Source organism: Archocentrus centrarchus, chromosome 15 (genome assembly GCF_007364275.1).
Source record: "Archocentrus centrarchus isolate MPI-CPG fArcCen1 chromosome 15, fArcCen1, whole genome shotgun sequence".
Lineage (NCBI taxonomy): Eukaryota > Metazoa > Chordata > Actinopteri > Cichliformes > Cichlidae > Archocentrus > Archocentrus centrarchus.
The window spans coordinates 8,899,509-8,914,860 of NC_044360.1; the positions used below are offsets into that span (position 1 = coordinate 8,899,509).

At 40.1% G+C, this 15,352-nt stretch overlaps 1 protein-coding gene and 3 non-coding genes across 4 annotated transcripts in view; 1 reads left to right on the plus strand and 3 right to left on the minus strand.

The window, feature by feature from the left end:
• Window positions 1-12,637, plus strand: part of mrps5 (mitochondrial ribosomal protein S5) — a 33,733-nt gene extending 21,096 nt beyond the window's left edge. The window contains exons 7-12 of the mRNA XM_030748031.1: window positions 6,867-6,957; window positions 7,500-7,546; window positions 8,239-8,296; window positions 10,206-10,268; window positions 10,455-10,591; window positions 12,024-12,637. Of these exons, the coding sequence (XP_030603891.1) occupies window positions 6,867-6,957; window positions 7,500-7,546; window positions 8,239-8,296; window positions 10,206-10,268; window positions 10,455-10,591; window positions 12,024-12,248 (621 nt within the window). The 3' untranslated portion in view covers window positions 12,249-12,637. The remainder of the gene's footprint in view (window positions 1-6,866; window positions 6,958-7,499; window positions 7,547-8,238; window positions 8,297-10,205; window positions 10,269-10,454; window positions 10,592-12,023) is intronic.
• Window positions 12,638-13,573: 936 nt separating this feature from the next.
• trnai-uau (transfer RNA isoleucine (anticodon UAU)) lies at window positions 13,574-13,667 on the minus strand. Its single transcript has 2 exons — window positions 13,630-13,667; window positions 13,574-13,609 (listed from the first exon to the last, which is right to left on the minus strand). It is a non-coding gene; the product is annotated as a tRNA-Ile (tRNA).
• A 417-nt stretch (window positions 13,668-14,084) lies between these two features.
• Window positions 14,085-14,178, minus strand: trnai-uau (transfer RNA isoleucine (anticodon UAU)). Its single transcript has 2 exons — window positions 14,141-14,178; window positions 14,085-14,120 (listed from the first exon to the last, which is right to left on the minus strand). It is a non-coding gene; the product is annotated as a tRNA-Ile (tRNA).
• Window positions 14,179-14,755: 577 nt separating this feature from the next.
• trnai-uau (transfer RNA isoleucine (anticodon UAU)) lies at window positions 14,756-14,849 on the minus strand. The gene is made up of 2 exons: window positions 14,812-14,849; window positions 14,756-14,791 (listed from the first exon to the last, which is right to left on the minus strand). It is a non-coding gene; the product is annotated as a tRNA-Ile (tRNA).
• Between the last annotated feature and the right edge of the window lie 503 nt (window positions 14,850-15,352).

A 15,352-nucleotide genomic window follows, 5' to 3' on the forward strand; every position in this document is an offset into this window, starting at 1 on the left:
AGGGCAATCTGTTGACAGATTGTTGACAGGTTACTCACTGCACATCAACTTTCTAAATTTTATTAATTGTTTCTGCTAGACAGAAGTTGTGAAATGCAGCCAAGTGCATTTCCTGTACCTCAGCAGAGGTATCCACTTTTAGCTTTCTTAGTTTTTTTATTGTCAGAAAAATGATGCAAATGCCACCAGACTGTATTTCATTAAATTTAGTGGAGAGGTGGAATATGGACAAAAGAAGAACTTGCAAAATGTTGTTGCCTAATTCACTTGCTATAATATTGCAATTGCCATTTACCATGGTGTATGACTGCACTCTGTTTTCACCATGTCCTCTTAGTTCTTTACTTATGTAAAAGATTTGACTACCTATTGCACCACTGCTAAAAAAGAGGTTTGTGAAGCTTATATTTTGCTTCAATTATGGAAATCTTGTTATTAAAAAAAAAAAAAAATCACATGCCACATTAATACAAAGAAATCAAGCTAAGCTTAAAAGAAATTGACCAACAGTGTGACTAATTATGGCAATAGTAGCTATGCCTGAGCAAATAAACCCTTTAAACTATTCACTATGTTCACTGAGTCAAGATATCAACAAGAGGGAAAAAAATGTGTTCCTGTGCAAGAGCAAGTCAGAGAAGTCTTGCGTTGGCAGACATTTGTGCTCTCGCAGTACCTTCTGGTTTCAAGTGGTTAAAACTCCTCCCTTGCACTGCAGCATATAGACTGATACAGATAGGAAAACATGCAGCAACAGATTGCAAAAATAAGAGATTAAACAGAAGTGAGAGCGGGCAAGAAGCATCCTCCCACTACCATGCTGTTGCTCATCCGGCAGAGAAAAACTCAGCCCATCTGCTCTGCTGCTAAAGCTCCTCCAAAACTACTGCATCTTCACCTCAAATGACAAATGTAAAGCCCAGAACTCAACATCACTGGAGGCATTTAGACACACATCCAATTGAAACTGGCTGCTAGCAGCCATAAGTCAGGCTGAAACCCAAGAATTAATAACCTGTTGGATTTTGACTTACAGAAACAGCGTTCAAGATGGCATGTGATCAGAACCTGGCATAAGCGGCGAGTTTCCTTACACACTTAAACTTGACAGTAAGGAAGAATATGTTGCTGCCTCCCTTTACAGGCGTGCTGCCACAGTGTGCAAGATCAGTGTACATGCAGTAATTACAGCATGTACTGTTAGCGTTGTATGCATCTTTGGGTTACATAGGATAGTGGAAAGTAAGAAAATGTGTGAGGTATGTGCAGGTGTGCGTAGTTACATCATTGTGTCTTTGTGTGCACATGAGTTTACGTGTGTCCTGTGGGGTTGTCTCTTCAGTGTTTCGGTGTTTGCTGCTACCCTGACCCCAATCCTTCTGCTGTGGCCCTGTAGTCATATTATAAACCCTTTACTAAAATGTGTTACATAACTACTGAAGCTCAAGGCACATCTTGACTTTGAAGTTCCCTGTGCTGAAATTCAACACTGTTTTATCACTTGCACTCTCTCGCAGGCATGAAAGCCTCAAGGTGAACTTTTTTTTTTGGGTGGGTGTGGGGTTAATCCACTGAAAGGGCGCCAGTGGTACATGTATTTGCAGCTCATAGAAGAAAAAAAAAACATAGGGCAATACATGCAAACAGACATGAAGCACAGTTGGATCATATTTGTAGGGCTGCACTTTCAAAGTCATAGTTAAAGGTGTCTTTATTGGGGTGGAATGAATTCTGTCAGAAACAAGTTGATGCTAGTTGCTGGCTCCAGTAGACTCCCATTCCAAAGCACTGGCTTGTCTCATAAATACATTTTTATCACAAGTCATTATATGCCCTTTTTCAGTGTACTGGTGTAGAGAGAGATGGAGAGCGAGTGAGAGAAGGCGGGAGGAGGGGGGAGGATGAGGGAAGCCCCTTGATGAGGGAGGCCAGGCAGGTCCTTCACTTGGGATTGAGTTGCATTCACTTGTGATATAACAACTGTTATTTTGTCGCCACTTATCTCTGGAGTGAGGAATACATTTACATACGCAGACAATTTTACACTTGATTAGCTTGTTTTATCTGCGTTCATACTTTTTCAGCAGATTTTGATATTGAGTTTTTGCACTTGGTGTTTCTTTATGCTGTCAGTGGTTCTTTATATGAAATTCTAATGTGTCCAGTTATACCTTGTTCTTTAGCTAGCATGATGATCATGTACAGTCAAGTCCATAAGTATGTGGACAGTGGCAAATTTTTTTATAATTTTGCCTTTGTACACCACCACAGTGCATTTTATTGCATTTTTATTTTTTTGTCCTTTTGGACTTTATTTGATAGTGTACAGTGGAGAGACAAATGGGGGAAGACACAAAGTAAATGACCGCAGGTCTGGGCGCAAACCCAGGACGCCTGCATCACCACACAGCATACATGGTCGCCTGCTCATCCACTGAGCCACTGTGGCGCCCCACCACAGTGGATTTCAAAGTGGATTGTTTTATGCATAGACACCCATTTACAGAGGTACAAAAGTTGGTGAACAATTGAACAGGTTTATGACCAAGTGAGGCTGGTTCACTCATTAATGAAGCAGAGTTGATTCCAAGTGTTGGACTTGGATTTGGTAGTTTTTCAGTGGAACTCTTTATATGAGGTCTAGAGATATCAGTGCAAGTTAAGGAGGCCGTCATAAGGCTTCAAAAGAAAGGAATGCACTGGCCAACTCAGCAATACCAAATGGCCTTAAAGACCACTGAAGATGACTTTCCATGATTAAGAAAAGCCCCTTCACAGCATCTAATCAAATCGGACATACTTTTGAGGAGGTAAGCATTTCATTGTTAAAGTCTACAATCAAGAGACCCTTTCATGAATGTAAATACAGAGGGTTACAGCAATGTGCAAACTGCTGGTTTACACTCAGTAACAGAAAAGCCAGGTTAGACTTGCCAAAAAACATCTGAGTTTGCAGTTCTTGGAAAAAAAAAATCTTTGGACTGGTTAACTTGTACCAGAATGATGGAAAGAGAAACATATGTAGAAGTAAAGGACTGCTTGTGATCAAAAGCATACGTCATCTGTCAATCATGGTGTAGGCAGTGTTGTGGTACTGGCATGTATGACTGCCAGTGGAGCTGGTTTATTCGTGTTAATTAATGATGTAATTACTGATAGAAGTAGCAGGATGACCAAATGCTGCAAAACTAATTGGATGATGCTTCACAGTGCAAATAGATAATTACCCAGAGCATACTATATAAGCAATCCAAGAGTTTTTTAGGGCAAGGAAAGGTCAGTCACCTGATCTAAATCCAATAGAGCATGCTGTGTAGTTACTGAAGGCAAAACTGAAGGCAGAGAGACCTTCAAGCAAGCAGCAACTGATGGTGGCTGAGGTAAAGGCCTAGCAGAGCATCTCAAGGGAGAAAACGCAGCATTTGGTGATTGGGTTCTAGACTTAGGGCAATCATTGGCTCCAAAGGATTTTTATCCAAGTATTAAAAACAATCCTTATTTAAGATGTTGCTAGTCTGAAAATGGGGGACTATGTATAAAAACTACAGTAATTCTTAAACAGTGAAATCAAGTTAAACCCTCTGAATTAAAGCTTAAAATCTGCACTTCAGTCACATCTTTATTGTTTGTTTTTAATAAATCCACTGTGATGGTGCACAGAAGTAAAATTACATAAAATGTGTCACTGTCCAAATACTTGACTCCCCTAACTCAGAGTCACAAGGTTTCAAGTTCTGGTTCTGGTTCCAGCCAGAGTATTTAGTTTAACAGGTACTAGCACAAGTGCAACACGAACACCACAAACCACTATTATATACAAGCAGCAAAGTAATATTAACAAAGTGCCACCAATGCTTCAGCCAGTGTTGGACTGTCAAAAAAAAATTCAGTAAGATATTTCATGCATTAACTTAAATCCAGTTGTGTGACTCCCTGTCTGTGTATGAGAATTGCCTCGCGATCAATATTAAAACTGTCTAACTCGATACGTGTTATATGCTTTAAGCCGCAGGAGTCGGTATTTTTTTCAATTATCGAGTGAGTGCAATATGAAAGGGGCTGCTAGTGGTTATGATCCAATGGGGGGGCTAAATTGCAGCTCTTCTGTGTTTTAGCATCTTTTTTGCTGCAGCAGACACCTGTTTTCAGTGAGAAAGCTTTCATAAGCCCTTGATGGACATATTCAGAAACACACTGGTGAACACAGTGCAGTATTTAGCCACTAATGAGCCAGATATTTTCCTAGGGAGGTCATGGAATCCAAAAAATATCTTAAAGGAGAGTGAATATTGGAGTTCCGGGAACCAGTTCTCAAAGTGAACTCTGAAATACTGGATGTTCTATATTTGCAGCTTGTTTTGGAGTTCAGGAGTCAAAATTAATACAGCTTTGAATTTAGAACAATCCTTAAATGAAGGTTTTATTAATGAAACATACTATGAAAGATGCTGTGACAAAAATATTTTCTAATTAGACCAAAAATATTTTCTAATTAGCACTATAATTACCTTAATTAAATTTGCTTAATGAACTAGTCGGGATAACTGGGTATTCTGTATCATTACTGTGCCTCTTGGTTTGGGGCCGATTTTATTGTGTGTGCACTTTAGTGTACTTCTCCTTGAGGCTTCTTTGGGAGTCAGCAGTTGGCACATCTGCTATAAAGACAAATACACAGACACACACGTTCTCAAATGCCACAATACAGCACAGTTTTACACACACAGATGCAAATTCAGTCACACACATTCACATAGTTCACCAGTTTTTTTTCTTTAACTGTTGTCTCCTAGACATGCAAACATTCACAACAGATTTTTCACTGTCTCCTCCTTTTTTTTCCCTTTCTTTTAGCATTATGTTTTGAGGTGCCCCCTCACAAGTCTGTCTTCTATGTATATTAATGTATGTACATTAGTTCCATTTCTGTGATTGTGATATCTTAAGAGCACCCGGAGGGAATTTAATTACATCAGACATGAACGTTCACTCAGAGAATCGGTTCGGCTTTGGTTTTCAAAGGTTAAGTTCAGTGTGGTCTCACAAAGTTTTTTGTTTTTTTTTTTAAACCATAACTCGAGAATACATTCACTAATTCAGACAAGATTTCACGCAAATGTCTAAAAGGATCAACTAATGAAGTGATGACATTTTGTATTTAAAAGGTCAACTTCACTGTGTCACCGTAATGTTCTGCGAGAACATTTGTCAATGCCATAAGTGACAGAATGGGAGGCTGTGACGAGATCTCACATTTGATCAGATATTGAGTTGGTGACACTAATCCTTGGTGCCCACCTATTACGTTCCTTTGACTTTGAGAGTTGTCACTACATCTAAATCTTATCATGCGAGTTTAAACAGATATGTAAACTGCAGCCTGACTGGCTGGCTGTAATTCTAGTTTTCTCTCTCCTTCTTCCTCTTGTCTTCCACCGCTCATCTGGTCATCTCCGACCTCTGTCACCTCTTTTCTCTCCCCCCCCCCCCCCCCCCCCCCCCCCCCCCCCCCCTCGTCCTGCCCACTGTAGTGGATCTATGCTGCCCCCTGGTGTTTCAAAGTCATAGTCCCAACAGTCGATCAGTCTGTGTGGTAACAAATTGGAGGACAGGCTTGCGGATGTGCGTGTGTCTGTGAGAGAGAGATAGTTGACTGCTGCTTTGTTTAATAACAGATCAATCAAAGTCACTTAAATCTGGGAAGACATTCGGGTCTGGATTGACCACATGCGCGCAGCTAATAGCTCTGTTGTGGCATTAAAGCTGCAGATGTTTTGCTCCACACATTTGTTTTTGTCAGTTCATTAACTTTTATTGGCTTTTATTGACGTGAGCATAAAAGTCAAAATGCATAAAATCAAAGAAAATGGGCATTTGAATTCTATTTAAAACGACACTGCACTGATGTTATGCTACCAGATGCCTGTTTCCTTTCATTTTTGAGCTGTGGAAACAGTAAATTTGCATCATAAAACAGATGACAGTAATTGGCTGATTTGTTGGCCTGATATTTGATCTCAGTATATAAACTTAGTATGTGACATATCATTATGTCATTTTTATCCCCCCCCCCCCCTGCTTATTCAGAATCAGGTTGCAGCTGCAGCAGACTAAGCAAAATAGGCAGCTGGACTGATCCCTGGCCACTTGCACCAGGCCAGAACGGATATACAATCCGTCCAGCATAATCTGCTCTGCGGTCACCTCTCAGTTGGTCACCCGCAAAAAGCCTCTCTAGTGAGGTTAGATGCTCAAATCAATTCAGCTGACTTCTTTTAATGCAAAGGAGCAGCATTTCTACTTTGACTCTGTCCCTAATCATGAGACCATAGCCCATGAGAGGAAAACTCATTTTGGCCTCCTGCATCTGTAATCTCATTCCTTTTTCACTACCCAGACCTCACAGGTGATGATGGGATGGTAGATGGACTCATAAATTATGAGATTTGCTTTGCCTCTCAGTTCCCTCTGTCCCACTGCAGTCCACCTAAGGTACTAGAGCTCCTTCACTCGAGGTACAAACTCTCTTCCGAACTGCTGGGTTGTTTGCCAGCAGAGCCCCCTCAGTTATAGAGGCGCTGATCCTCATCCCAGCTGCTGCACAATGGGCTGCAGCTGGGCTGCAGTGCATGCTGGCATTCACAACCAGATGAAACCAGCAGGACCACACAGACTGTACTGCATCCTTTCTTTAAAAAAAAACAAATGACAGTAGTTATATTCAGCACATCTGCAGAAAAATCTCACACGTTGACAGTTTGAACATAAATATGTAATCAGTACTGTACTGTTATACTGTACTGTGTATGATATGATGGCCATAGTAGAGCTTAAAATGGTGTGTGTTTGTGATTGTTCTTTTGTAGGTGAAGAGTGTGTTTAACATGACAGCCAAAGAAGGCAGGAAGAGGTCCGTCAGCTGTTTGGTCGCAGTAGGAAATGGCAACGGAGCCGCAGGTTTGAATCTCTCTAAAAGATAAACTTTATGATAATAAATCCAATTTATTAAATTTTTTGTACATAATTATTTAGTTTGTTACAAATCTAAGATATTTATTAGGAATATACATGATAAAGCTCATTTTACATGTTTTTAATTCTATAGATGAGCTCAAATTGATTTTGACAGTTGTTTTAATTGAACTTCTCAGTGAGTGCAGATATGGGGAAATGCAGGAAACACTTTTCTTTTTGACACTTTTCATCATCAAGCATCAGCAAAAAAAGGAGACAATGCTGATGAAATTCTGCAGTCTCCTGAAGTTTGCTTGCATTTAACCTCTTATGTGTGTGTGTCACTGTTGCTTTTGCAAAAACTTCATGTTACATTGCTCATTAGCATAAAGGCTCATAATCATTAGTTACAGCGTGCAAATGTTAATTTTTAATGAATCATGCTATGATGAATTTTACATTTTCTGTTATACCCAAGTGTCACTGACTACTCAACGCTCTGCTCTCAGAGGTGTTTTCAAACTAACGTCCCTTCTTCCTTCCAGGCTTTGCTTTGGGTAAAGCAGCAGACAGGAACACAGCTCTGAGGAAGGTAAGACTGCAAACCATGTGTCAGTGTGGCTTCAAATGCCTTTTACATTTTTGTGACAGCATAAGGGCACGTACCCAGCAAACACTTTGTTAGACAACCATTGACTGGGTGTCATTTTTCAACATCTGGTCTTGGTTGAAAAAATGGTTCCAAAATGAGAGATATTAGAGATGTTAGGATCAGCTGGACAACTGTCTTGGACTTTCTGGCAGGGTTTTTTAGAAGAGCAAGAAACTCATGAACATATTCAAATTCATGGTTTACCACTCTGAGCCCATTTCACTGAGCAGGCCACATCACAAGCTTACATAACTGACATCAGGTGGCACAAAGGTGATGGTTGTGACACTCAATCTACATCAAGAAATAAGAAATATGATGTTAAAATTTTACAATGACCTTCCAGTCTGTGTATATGAAGTGGACTTTGTGATTACAACCATGCAACCAAGTAAGTGTCAGTAACATTTTGACAAAAAAAAACAACAAAATCATTCCAGAGATTTTACATTCGATGATACTTAGCAAAAAGATGACAAATCTCCAGACTTCCTTTCATGCACTTCTGTATGTTTATAATACAGGCTTTGTTACACAACCCTTTTCTACTAATAATATTAATATATTTTCCTAAATGCTTAAACTGCCAAATCTCAGTCTGTGTTTTTGTGTCATGTATCTCTTCTTTGCAGGCCAAGAACAGAGCCATCCACTACTTGTACTATATAGAACGATACAATAACCACACCAGTAAGTAACTTTGACTCTTGATTCATCCTTTCATTCTTGTTCTCCTCCTCAGTCTGCAGTCTGTTTATTCTCATTTAAAATTTCTGTTTAAGCTGTTTTGTGCTTATATCAAGTTATTATTATGCCAGTTAGCCTTTGTCTCTGTAAACAGAATCTGATGAACACAGTACAGAACAATAAAAATTTCATGCTTCATTCGACATTGAACGAGGTATCTGATCATAAGTTGGGGCACCTTGCTGCATAAATTAATTTGCATATTAATAAGGAAACTGTACTTTCCTGAAAATTGTTTTACTCCTTAATGTCACATATGTGGTATGCAAAGACAAACAAAATGATATGAAAAATCTGCACCTGTTAGCCTCTGAATGTAGCAGCTGTTCTCTGCTTCCCCCCCTCACACCTTCACTCAACCTCCTCATCTTCATGCACTCCTCTCATTCAGCCTTGTATTACCTGCTGATACTCATACAAAAGATATGATGTATAAAATTAATTTGTAAAGAAAGGTATGAGACTTCAAATGCATCGCTTGTACTTTCTTATTGTAAAACTCAATTTGGCTTCTTCTGCCGGTGTTGGAGAGCAGAGCCAGAAAGATTAATGAGTGTGAGTCATCGGCCTCCGCCGGCCCACCGGAGGAGAAAGTTAGCTTCCAACTCTGGCCTAAAACGAGAAGAGCGGCATGCGTGTCACTATCGGTGTCTGTGTGTGTGTGTGTGTGTGTGTGTGTGTGTGTGTGTGTGTGTGTGTGTGTGTGTGCGTCTGTGGTTCTGTATTTCTAACCAGCTTGAACTGGAAACTGAGACTTTAAATTTTTTTTTAAGCTCATAGAAAGATGACGCTACCACATGCCAGCTCTCCCTATGCATCCATCTGCAAGCTGACAGTGTGATTCATTTGTTTACTTTCTTGTTATGAATGCCATAATTGTATCAAAGCTCCAATTATGCCTGGATAATTTTAATATTCTGTCACCTTTGTGGTTCCATCACTGAAGTCTTATTTGCTGCAAGATTTTGAACCCATCTGTTTGGCTCATACTTGGTGAGATAACTCCAAAAGTTTGATTAGAGGCCAAATCAAAATCTGTGCCATAAACCAGATATGTAGTTTTTGTTTTTTTGATAACTTGAGCTGCATCACTGTGTTGTTAAGAAAATCCAGCAACCAAATCCAAGAAACTTGATGACTTATTGTATATTTTGGTGGTAAAAAATTCCTTCCAGTTGCTACTGTTTGAATTTTAATTACTCTAAAATCAGTAGTGTGTTTGTTTGGTGGTATTTATTTACTTTTGTTGGAAGAGAACAAAACTTCTTGGGCTGATTATTAGCTAATTAATTCCCACACTCATTTTAAGTGGTTTGAGCCGAGTTGGACTTTCATTTCAGTGTTTTAGTTAAATATAGAAAAGTGCCTCATGTGAGAGGTAGCCAGCTTTCTTTCTTCGTCACATAACGCCGGACCTCCTATAGCTGCTACGAATCACCCCTCTCTGCATGTGATCTGATAATTCCCCTCATCTAAAGCTTCCTGTGAAGTGTGTGAAAGAACAAGATTTTAACCTGAAGCCATGATGTCTGCTTCATCCCAGCAACAGGGAACCGTGTGTTGATGAATAACTAATTAGCCACAGCTGCTGCAGTGAGCAGGAGACACTGGCATGTGGAAGGACATCTGGTGGGCAGGTAGAGAAACAGGAGACCTGAGGGAAAGCAGGAGAAAAGATGCATAATAATAAAAACACAAGCGCTTTCACTTGGAAATGGCACAAAGCTTGTAAAAATAATTAGACTTTCTGGAATCATTTGGTCTGATTATTATTTCAGCGTGGCAGCTTGTTCTCTCTCTCTGCTCTGCAGCCAGTCGGTGTAATTAAGCTGCTGTTTTTCTGTTCCAATAGTTTATCATGACATTGAGTCCAAGTTTAAGAGGACAACGCTCCGCATGAAGAAACAAAACGAAGGTACATTTCTGTTTATTCAAAATTTCTTGCTTGTTCTACTGTGACAATAGAAATTGTAAAAGGAAAAAAATATTGTTCACCCACCTTGCAAGTACACTGAGCTTTCAGCAAACTTTTACCCGTTTGTATATTCAGCAGCAGTTATGATATCTGAGGTTTTCTGAGTGTTTCTCTGTATGTCTGCAGGTTACGGTCTGCACTGCCACAGGGCGGTCATCACTCTATGCAAGCTGATTGGTATAAAAGACATGTACTGCAAAGTAGAGGGATCAGTCAACCTCCTGAACATCACCCGGGCCCTCTTCACTGGATTAGCCAATCAGGTAAGAAATTTTGGAGGGAGAGCGTGTTTTCAGAAATTGGGTTAATGGTGTTGGAAAAGTATAGACTGTCACTATAGGCAGGTTGTTGTGATGATGCAGAACAGTAAACTCTGTGCTCACTTTATTATTAACTTTCTTTCTTATTTTTATAAAGATTATTTTTGGCGCTTTGGCTGTTATTCCATTGTAGTTATAGAGAGAGAGCAGACGATACTGAATCCACGCAGTAAAGGTCTGGAATGGAACTGGATACTCACTGCTGATGTCACCATATCAGGTGGCCCTCTGAATACTATAAACACAATAGTGAAATATTATCACCTTGCAAGTACAGCTAACCTTTCAGTAAACAACTGCCTGTTTACACATTCAACAGCAGTTGTATTTGTGTCCACCTGAGTAATGCAAGTGCAGCATGACCTCTGCTTCTCTGCTTAACCCGGCTCTTTAATAATGCTGGTTAACTAATCTTATTTTACTTTCAGTTACAAGTTTGTGTTTCAGTGATGGTTGAAAACAAGACATTTGAGATGAAATTGTTATTATGCTGCATTTATTTTTCCCAGTAATGTTCTTGTCCAGTAATGTCTTCTGTTATAAATCCAGCACACTCTAAACAGCTTCCACCCAAACTCCCTCACTGTTTAGTTCATCTCGAGCCAAGATGACTTGCGTCTTTGAAAGCATGATTAACAGTGTCTGTGCAATGCTCTCATTTGTCTGTGGATCACAGAGAGTCTCTCTCAGCTGGTCTTTATTCAGTGGTAGATGGAAGTCTTGATGGGCTCCGGGGGGGGGGGCTTGCAGCTGTAGGTACCAGTACTTAACCCTTGCAATGTCGGCTTCACAGTCTGGGCCTAACTTCTGTTTACTTCACCATCTCCACTTCATGTTTTTTCTTTTTGTTTTTATTCATTCATTTGGTTTTCAGTTGAAATATATTTAGAGTTCCAGAAACTTTTTAAAAGTGATATATAAATATGTGTGCTGCTTCAAAACGAAATCATTGTATTAAATAATTGTCTAATCATTGCCCAGAATACTCGTGATTACAATTTTTTTTGTGCCAGCAAGTCACTAACTTTGTTTCTGTGGTGTTTGGTGCTCAGCAGGTAGTGTACGGTGGGTTTTTGTTACAGAAACACCTGACCAAGAGCTACTTATGCAGCATACAGGTGCTTAAAAGCCAGTAAATCACAGTGAGCTCAAAGACACTTTAAACAGTAGGGAACTACAGTAAGGTGAAAATGCTTTGTTTGCATGAAATATACATGTAGTGAAGCAGAAAGGGGGAATATATGTTACACATTATTTTGATTTGGAGCATAATACTCTTTATTGGTATACAGTCTTAGAAGTTGCTGAGTTACTGAGCCCCAGTAGCATATCTTCCTTCTCGAAATTGTCTACTTATTCCTCTGTCACGCCATAGGAAACCCACCAGACGCTGGCTGACAAGAAGCGACTCCATGTCGTAGAGTTTAATTCGCAGTGTGGCCCACTGCCTGTGGTGGTGGCAAGTCCTAAAGACGGTGCACGACCTAACCCAGAATCAGAGGATGAGATTCCCAACACCAAGCTGCACTGGGATGACGTACGAGCCGCGCAGGGGTTTAAACGCTCGATCTGGGCAGGTGTCAAACGCACCATCTGGTAATGTGTGGGAAGGCCGATGCTTGGATCAGACCAAAGGATGGACTGAAGGAAGCCAGCAGTGTCAGATGGATTATCTGACTTTTGGCTTTGCTAAAAACAGTATGTGTGGATTAGAGTTTTTTGGCAGAATATTGTTTTTTTAATGATTTCCACATGTGATGGATTCAGTTTGTAAGAGTTTAATGGTTTTGTCAGCTGAGGACTAAAGTTAAATGTTTTTCAGTATCATGTCAACTTCATTCTCCACATCCAACCTGCGATACTGACACGTAATGATGACAGATGATGTTACAACGGAGAAAATGTTCATTCTGATCCTTCCTGGCAATTCATTTGGAACTGCTGCAAATGTATGTACTAATGAAATAAAGTGTAAATCTATTAATATCATTGCTTTGTTATTCTTTTTGTCTTGGATATATTTAATAATGCATAAAATACATCCTTAGTTGTGTCTTCTGTTTGACGGAAACTGTAGAGCCTATCCCAGATGACATGGGGCGGGAGTCAGACTACACCCTTGCACAGGTCGTCAGTCTGTCGCAGGGCTAACACACAGATATAGACAACCATTCACACTCACATTCACACCTGTATGTGCAATTTAGAATCACCAATTAACCTAACCCCACTAAATCATACACTGCTTTATTTTCAGATATTCTGACTCCTTTTTTGCAACCAGAGCAGTTAGTGGATCTCAGTGTTTTATACTAATTATGCCCAACTTGGGTCTTTTATACAACACAGAAATGCTCCTCGACACTGCTCTACAGTGTACTGCCTTATAAGTACAGTGTGCTGATTGGTACAATCAGGCAGCATGGGCTACTGTACAGTGCAGTGCAATGCTACCTCACCTGGAATGGTTGTGCACTTATGTTAAGGTAATACTACTACGGATAAACTGATAAATTAGTTGTACAACCAAAGATGAACCAAAGGTTATGTTTTTGTTTCACTTTTCTGAAGGCCACCAGAGGGCGACTGCAAGAAGGCTTCCAGTCTTATAGAAGTCTCTGAGAAAATGTTATTCTCTGTAAACACTTCTGAGTTTAGTTGAATTCATGGGCTCACCCACTCGTTTTAGGTCATATTGAATAAAAAATTAAGTCCGCTTTGAAAGTCTTGGTCATACTGAAGATAATCTGTGGTAGAAAACAGCACACTCACTGGCTAAAGATTTATCAATCACAGGAACTGCACAGTCAGACCTGCCCATCTTTGTCACATCTGGGGGGGGGTTATACTGTTTGTGCAGGTTAAGCTTTTTAAATAGCAGATCTCGGCTTTAATATTTCAGCCAGAGTGATAGAAATACAGAAATGCTCCAGGTGAGGCTTGAACTCACAACCTCGGCATTGCTCCACAGTATACTGTCTTATAAGTACCGCGCGCTGACCGGTTGCGCCACTGGAGCGTTAATTTCTCCTTTCAGTAATCAAACTAAATCTGTGACGACTTGGTATTATGGCCTGAATTGCATAAACTTTCAGAATATCTTAGAATAGGTTTCTTGGAGTGTGTCTCTTCTCCCTGGTGTACCCCCGCCGAACCTGAAAAGGATAAGTGGAAGAAGATGGGTGGATGGGTTTGCATTTTATTTTATAGCGTTATCCTATTTCATTTGTAAATTTTTCCAGAAGACAATTTTTATTTAAAATGAAAATATATACATAAACGATTTATTCCTTTAACACAAGAACAGATTTCGATAACTTTGCACCGTTGCTTCATGAAAAGGGCTTTGGTTCAAAAGCCACCTTCTTCTCCCTGTGTCTGCACAGGTTCTTTCCAGCAGACCTCGGACTAAGTCTGAGAGATATAAGTACAGAAATGCTCCAGGTGAGGCTTGAACTCACAACCTCGGCATTGCTCCACGACATACTGTCTTATAAGTACCGCGCGCTGACCGATTGCGCCACTGGAGCCCGCCTTATGCTTTCCATAATCAAGCCAAATCTGTGACAACTTCGTATTATGGCCTGAATTGCAGAAACTTGCAATCAGAAAGTGTTAGGATAGACTTTTGTCTCTTCTCCCTGTGTCTGCACAGGCTCTCTCCAGCAGACAAAAAGCAGATCTCGGCTTTAATAGAACAGCCTGAGTGCTAGAAGAACAGAAATGCTCCAAGTGAGACTTAAACTCACAACCTCGGCATTGCTCCACAACATACTTACTGTCTTATAAGTACCACGCGCTAGCCAATTGCGCTACTGGAGTACAAGATGCGATGAAATTTATTTTCTAATATGACTTGCACTTTAAGCTCTGCAATGTCTGTCGACTTGTGCAGGGTGCACCCTGCCTGGCCTAGGCTCCAGCCCCCCCCTCACCGAGAGCCTGAAAAGGATAAGTGGAAGAAGATGGATGGATGGATGTGCACTTTATTTTATAGCGTTATCCTATTTCATTTGTAAATTTTTTTAAACAAAAATCGGCGTTTACCTCTTCCCTGTGTCTGCACAGGTTCTCTCTCGGCTTAATACAGTGATATAAGTACAGAAATGCTCCAGGTGAGGCTTGAACTCACAACCTCGGCATTGCTTCACGACATACTGTCTTATAAGTACCGCGCGCTGACCGGTTGCGCCACTGGAGCCCGGCTTTTTATTCAAGCCACGTGCCCGCGATCAATCAAAAATCAGTCAGCATATGCTACTGTACACTGCAGTGCAATGCCACCTGTGGACCACTGGAGCTTATGACTACATATAACAGTCAAGTAAAATCTGTGAACCCTTTTCGTGATCATGTTGCTGCTGCGTGCTCTAAAAATATCCACTGAAGTCTGCCTCTGAAAATTAAAAAAAAAACAAAACTTGCAGATGTTTACATTTGTTCATTAAAATCCCATTAGAGAAACACTTAATACTAATGAGGTTCACATGTCAACCACAACTGCTCTGTGACTCTAAGGCTATTAACAACCAAAGGAAAACAAAAAAGACTGAGAAAAACACAACATGCATAATAAGTTATTGAGTTATAATGGGAGTAAAAAAAATGTGGCTTTTACAGTAAAAATGGATGTTGTATTTAAAGAAAAAGACACAATAATTCACACTGATCTTCTATTTGTGCTAAACTGTGTTCTGCTGTTTT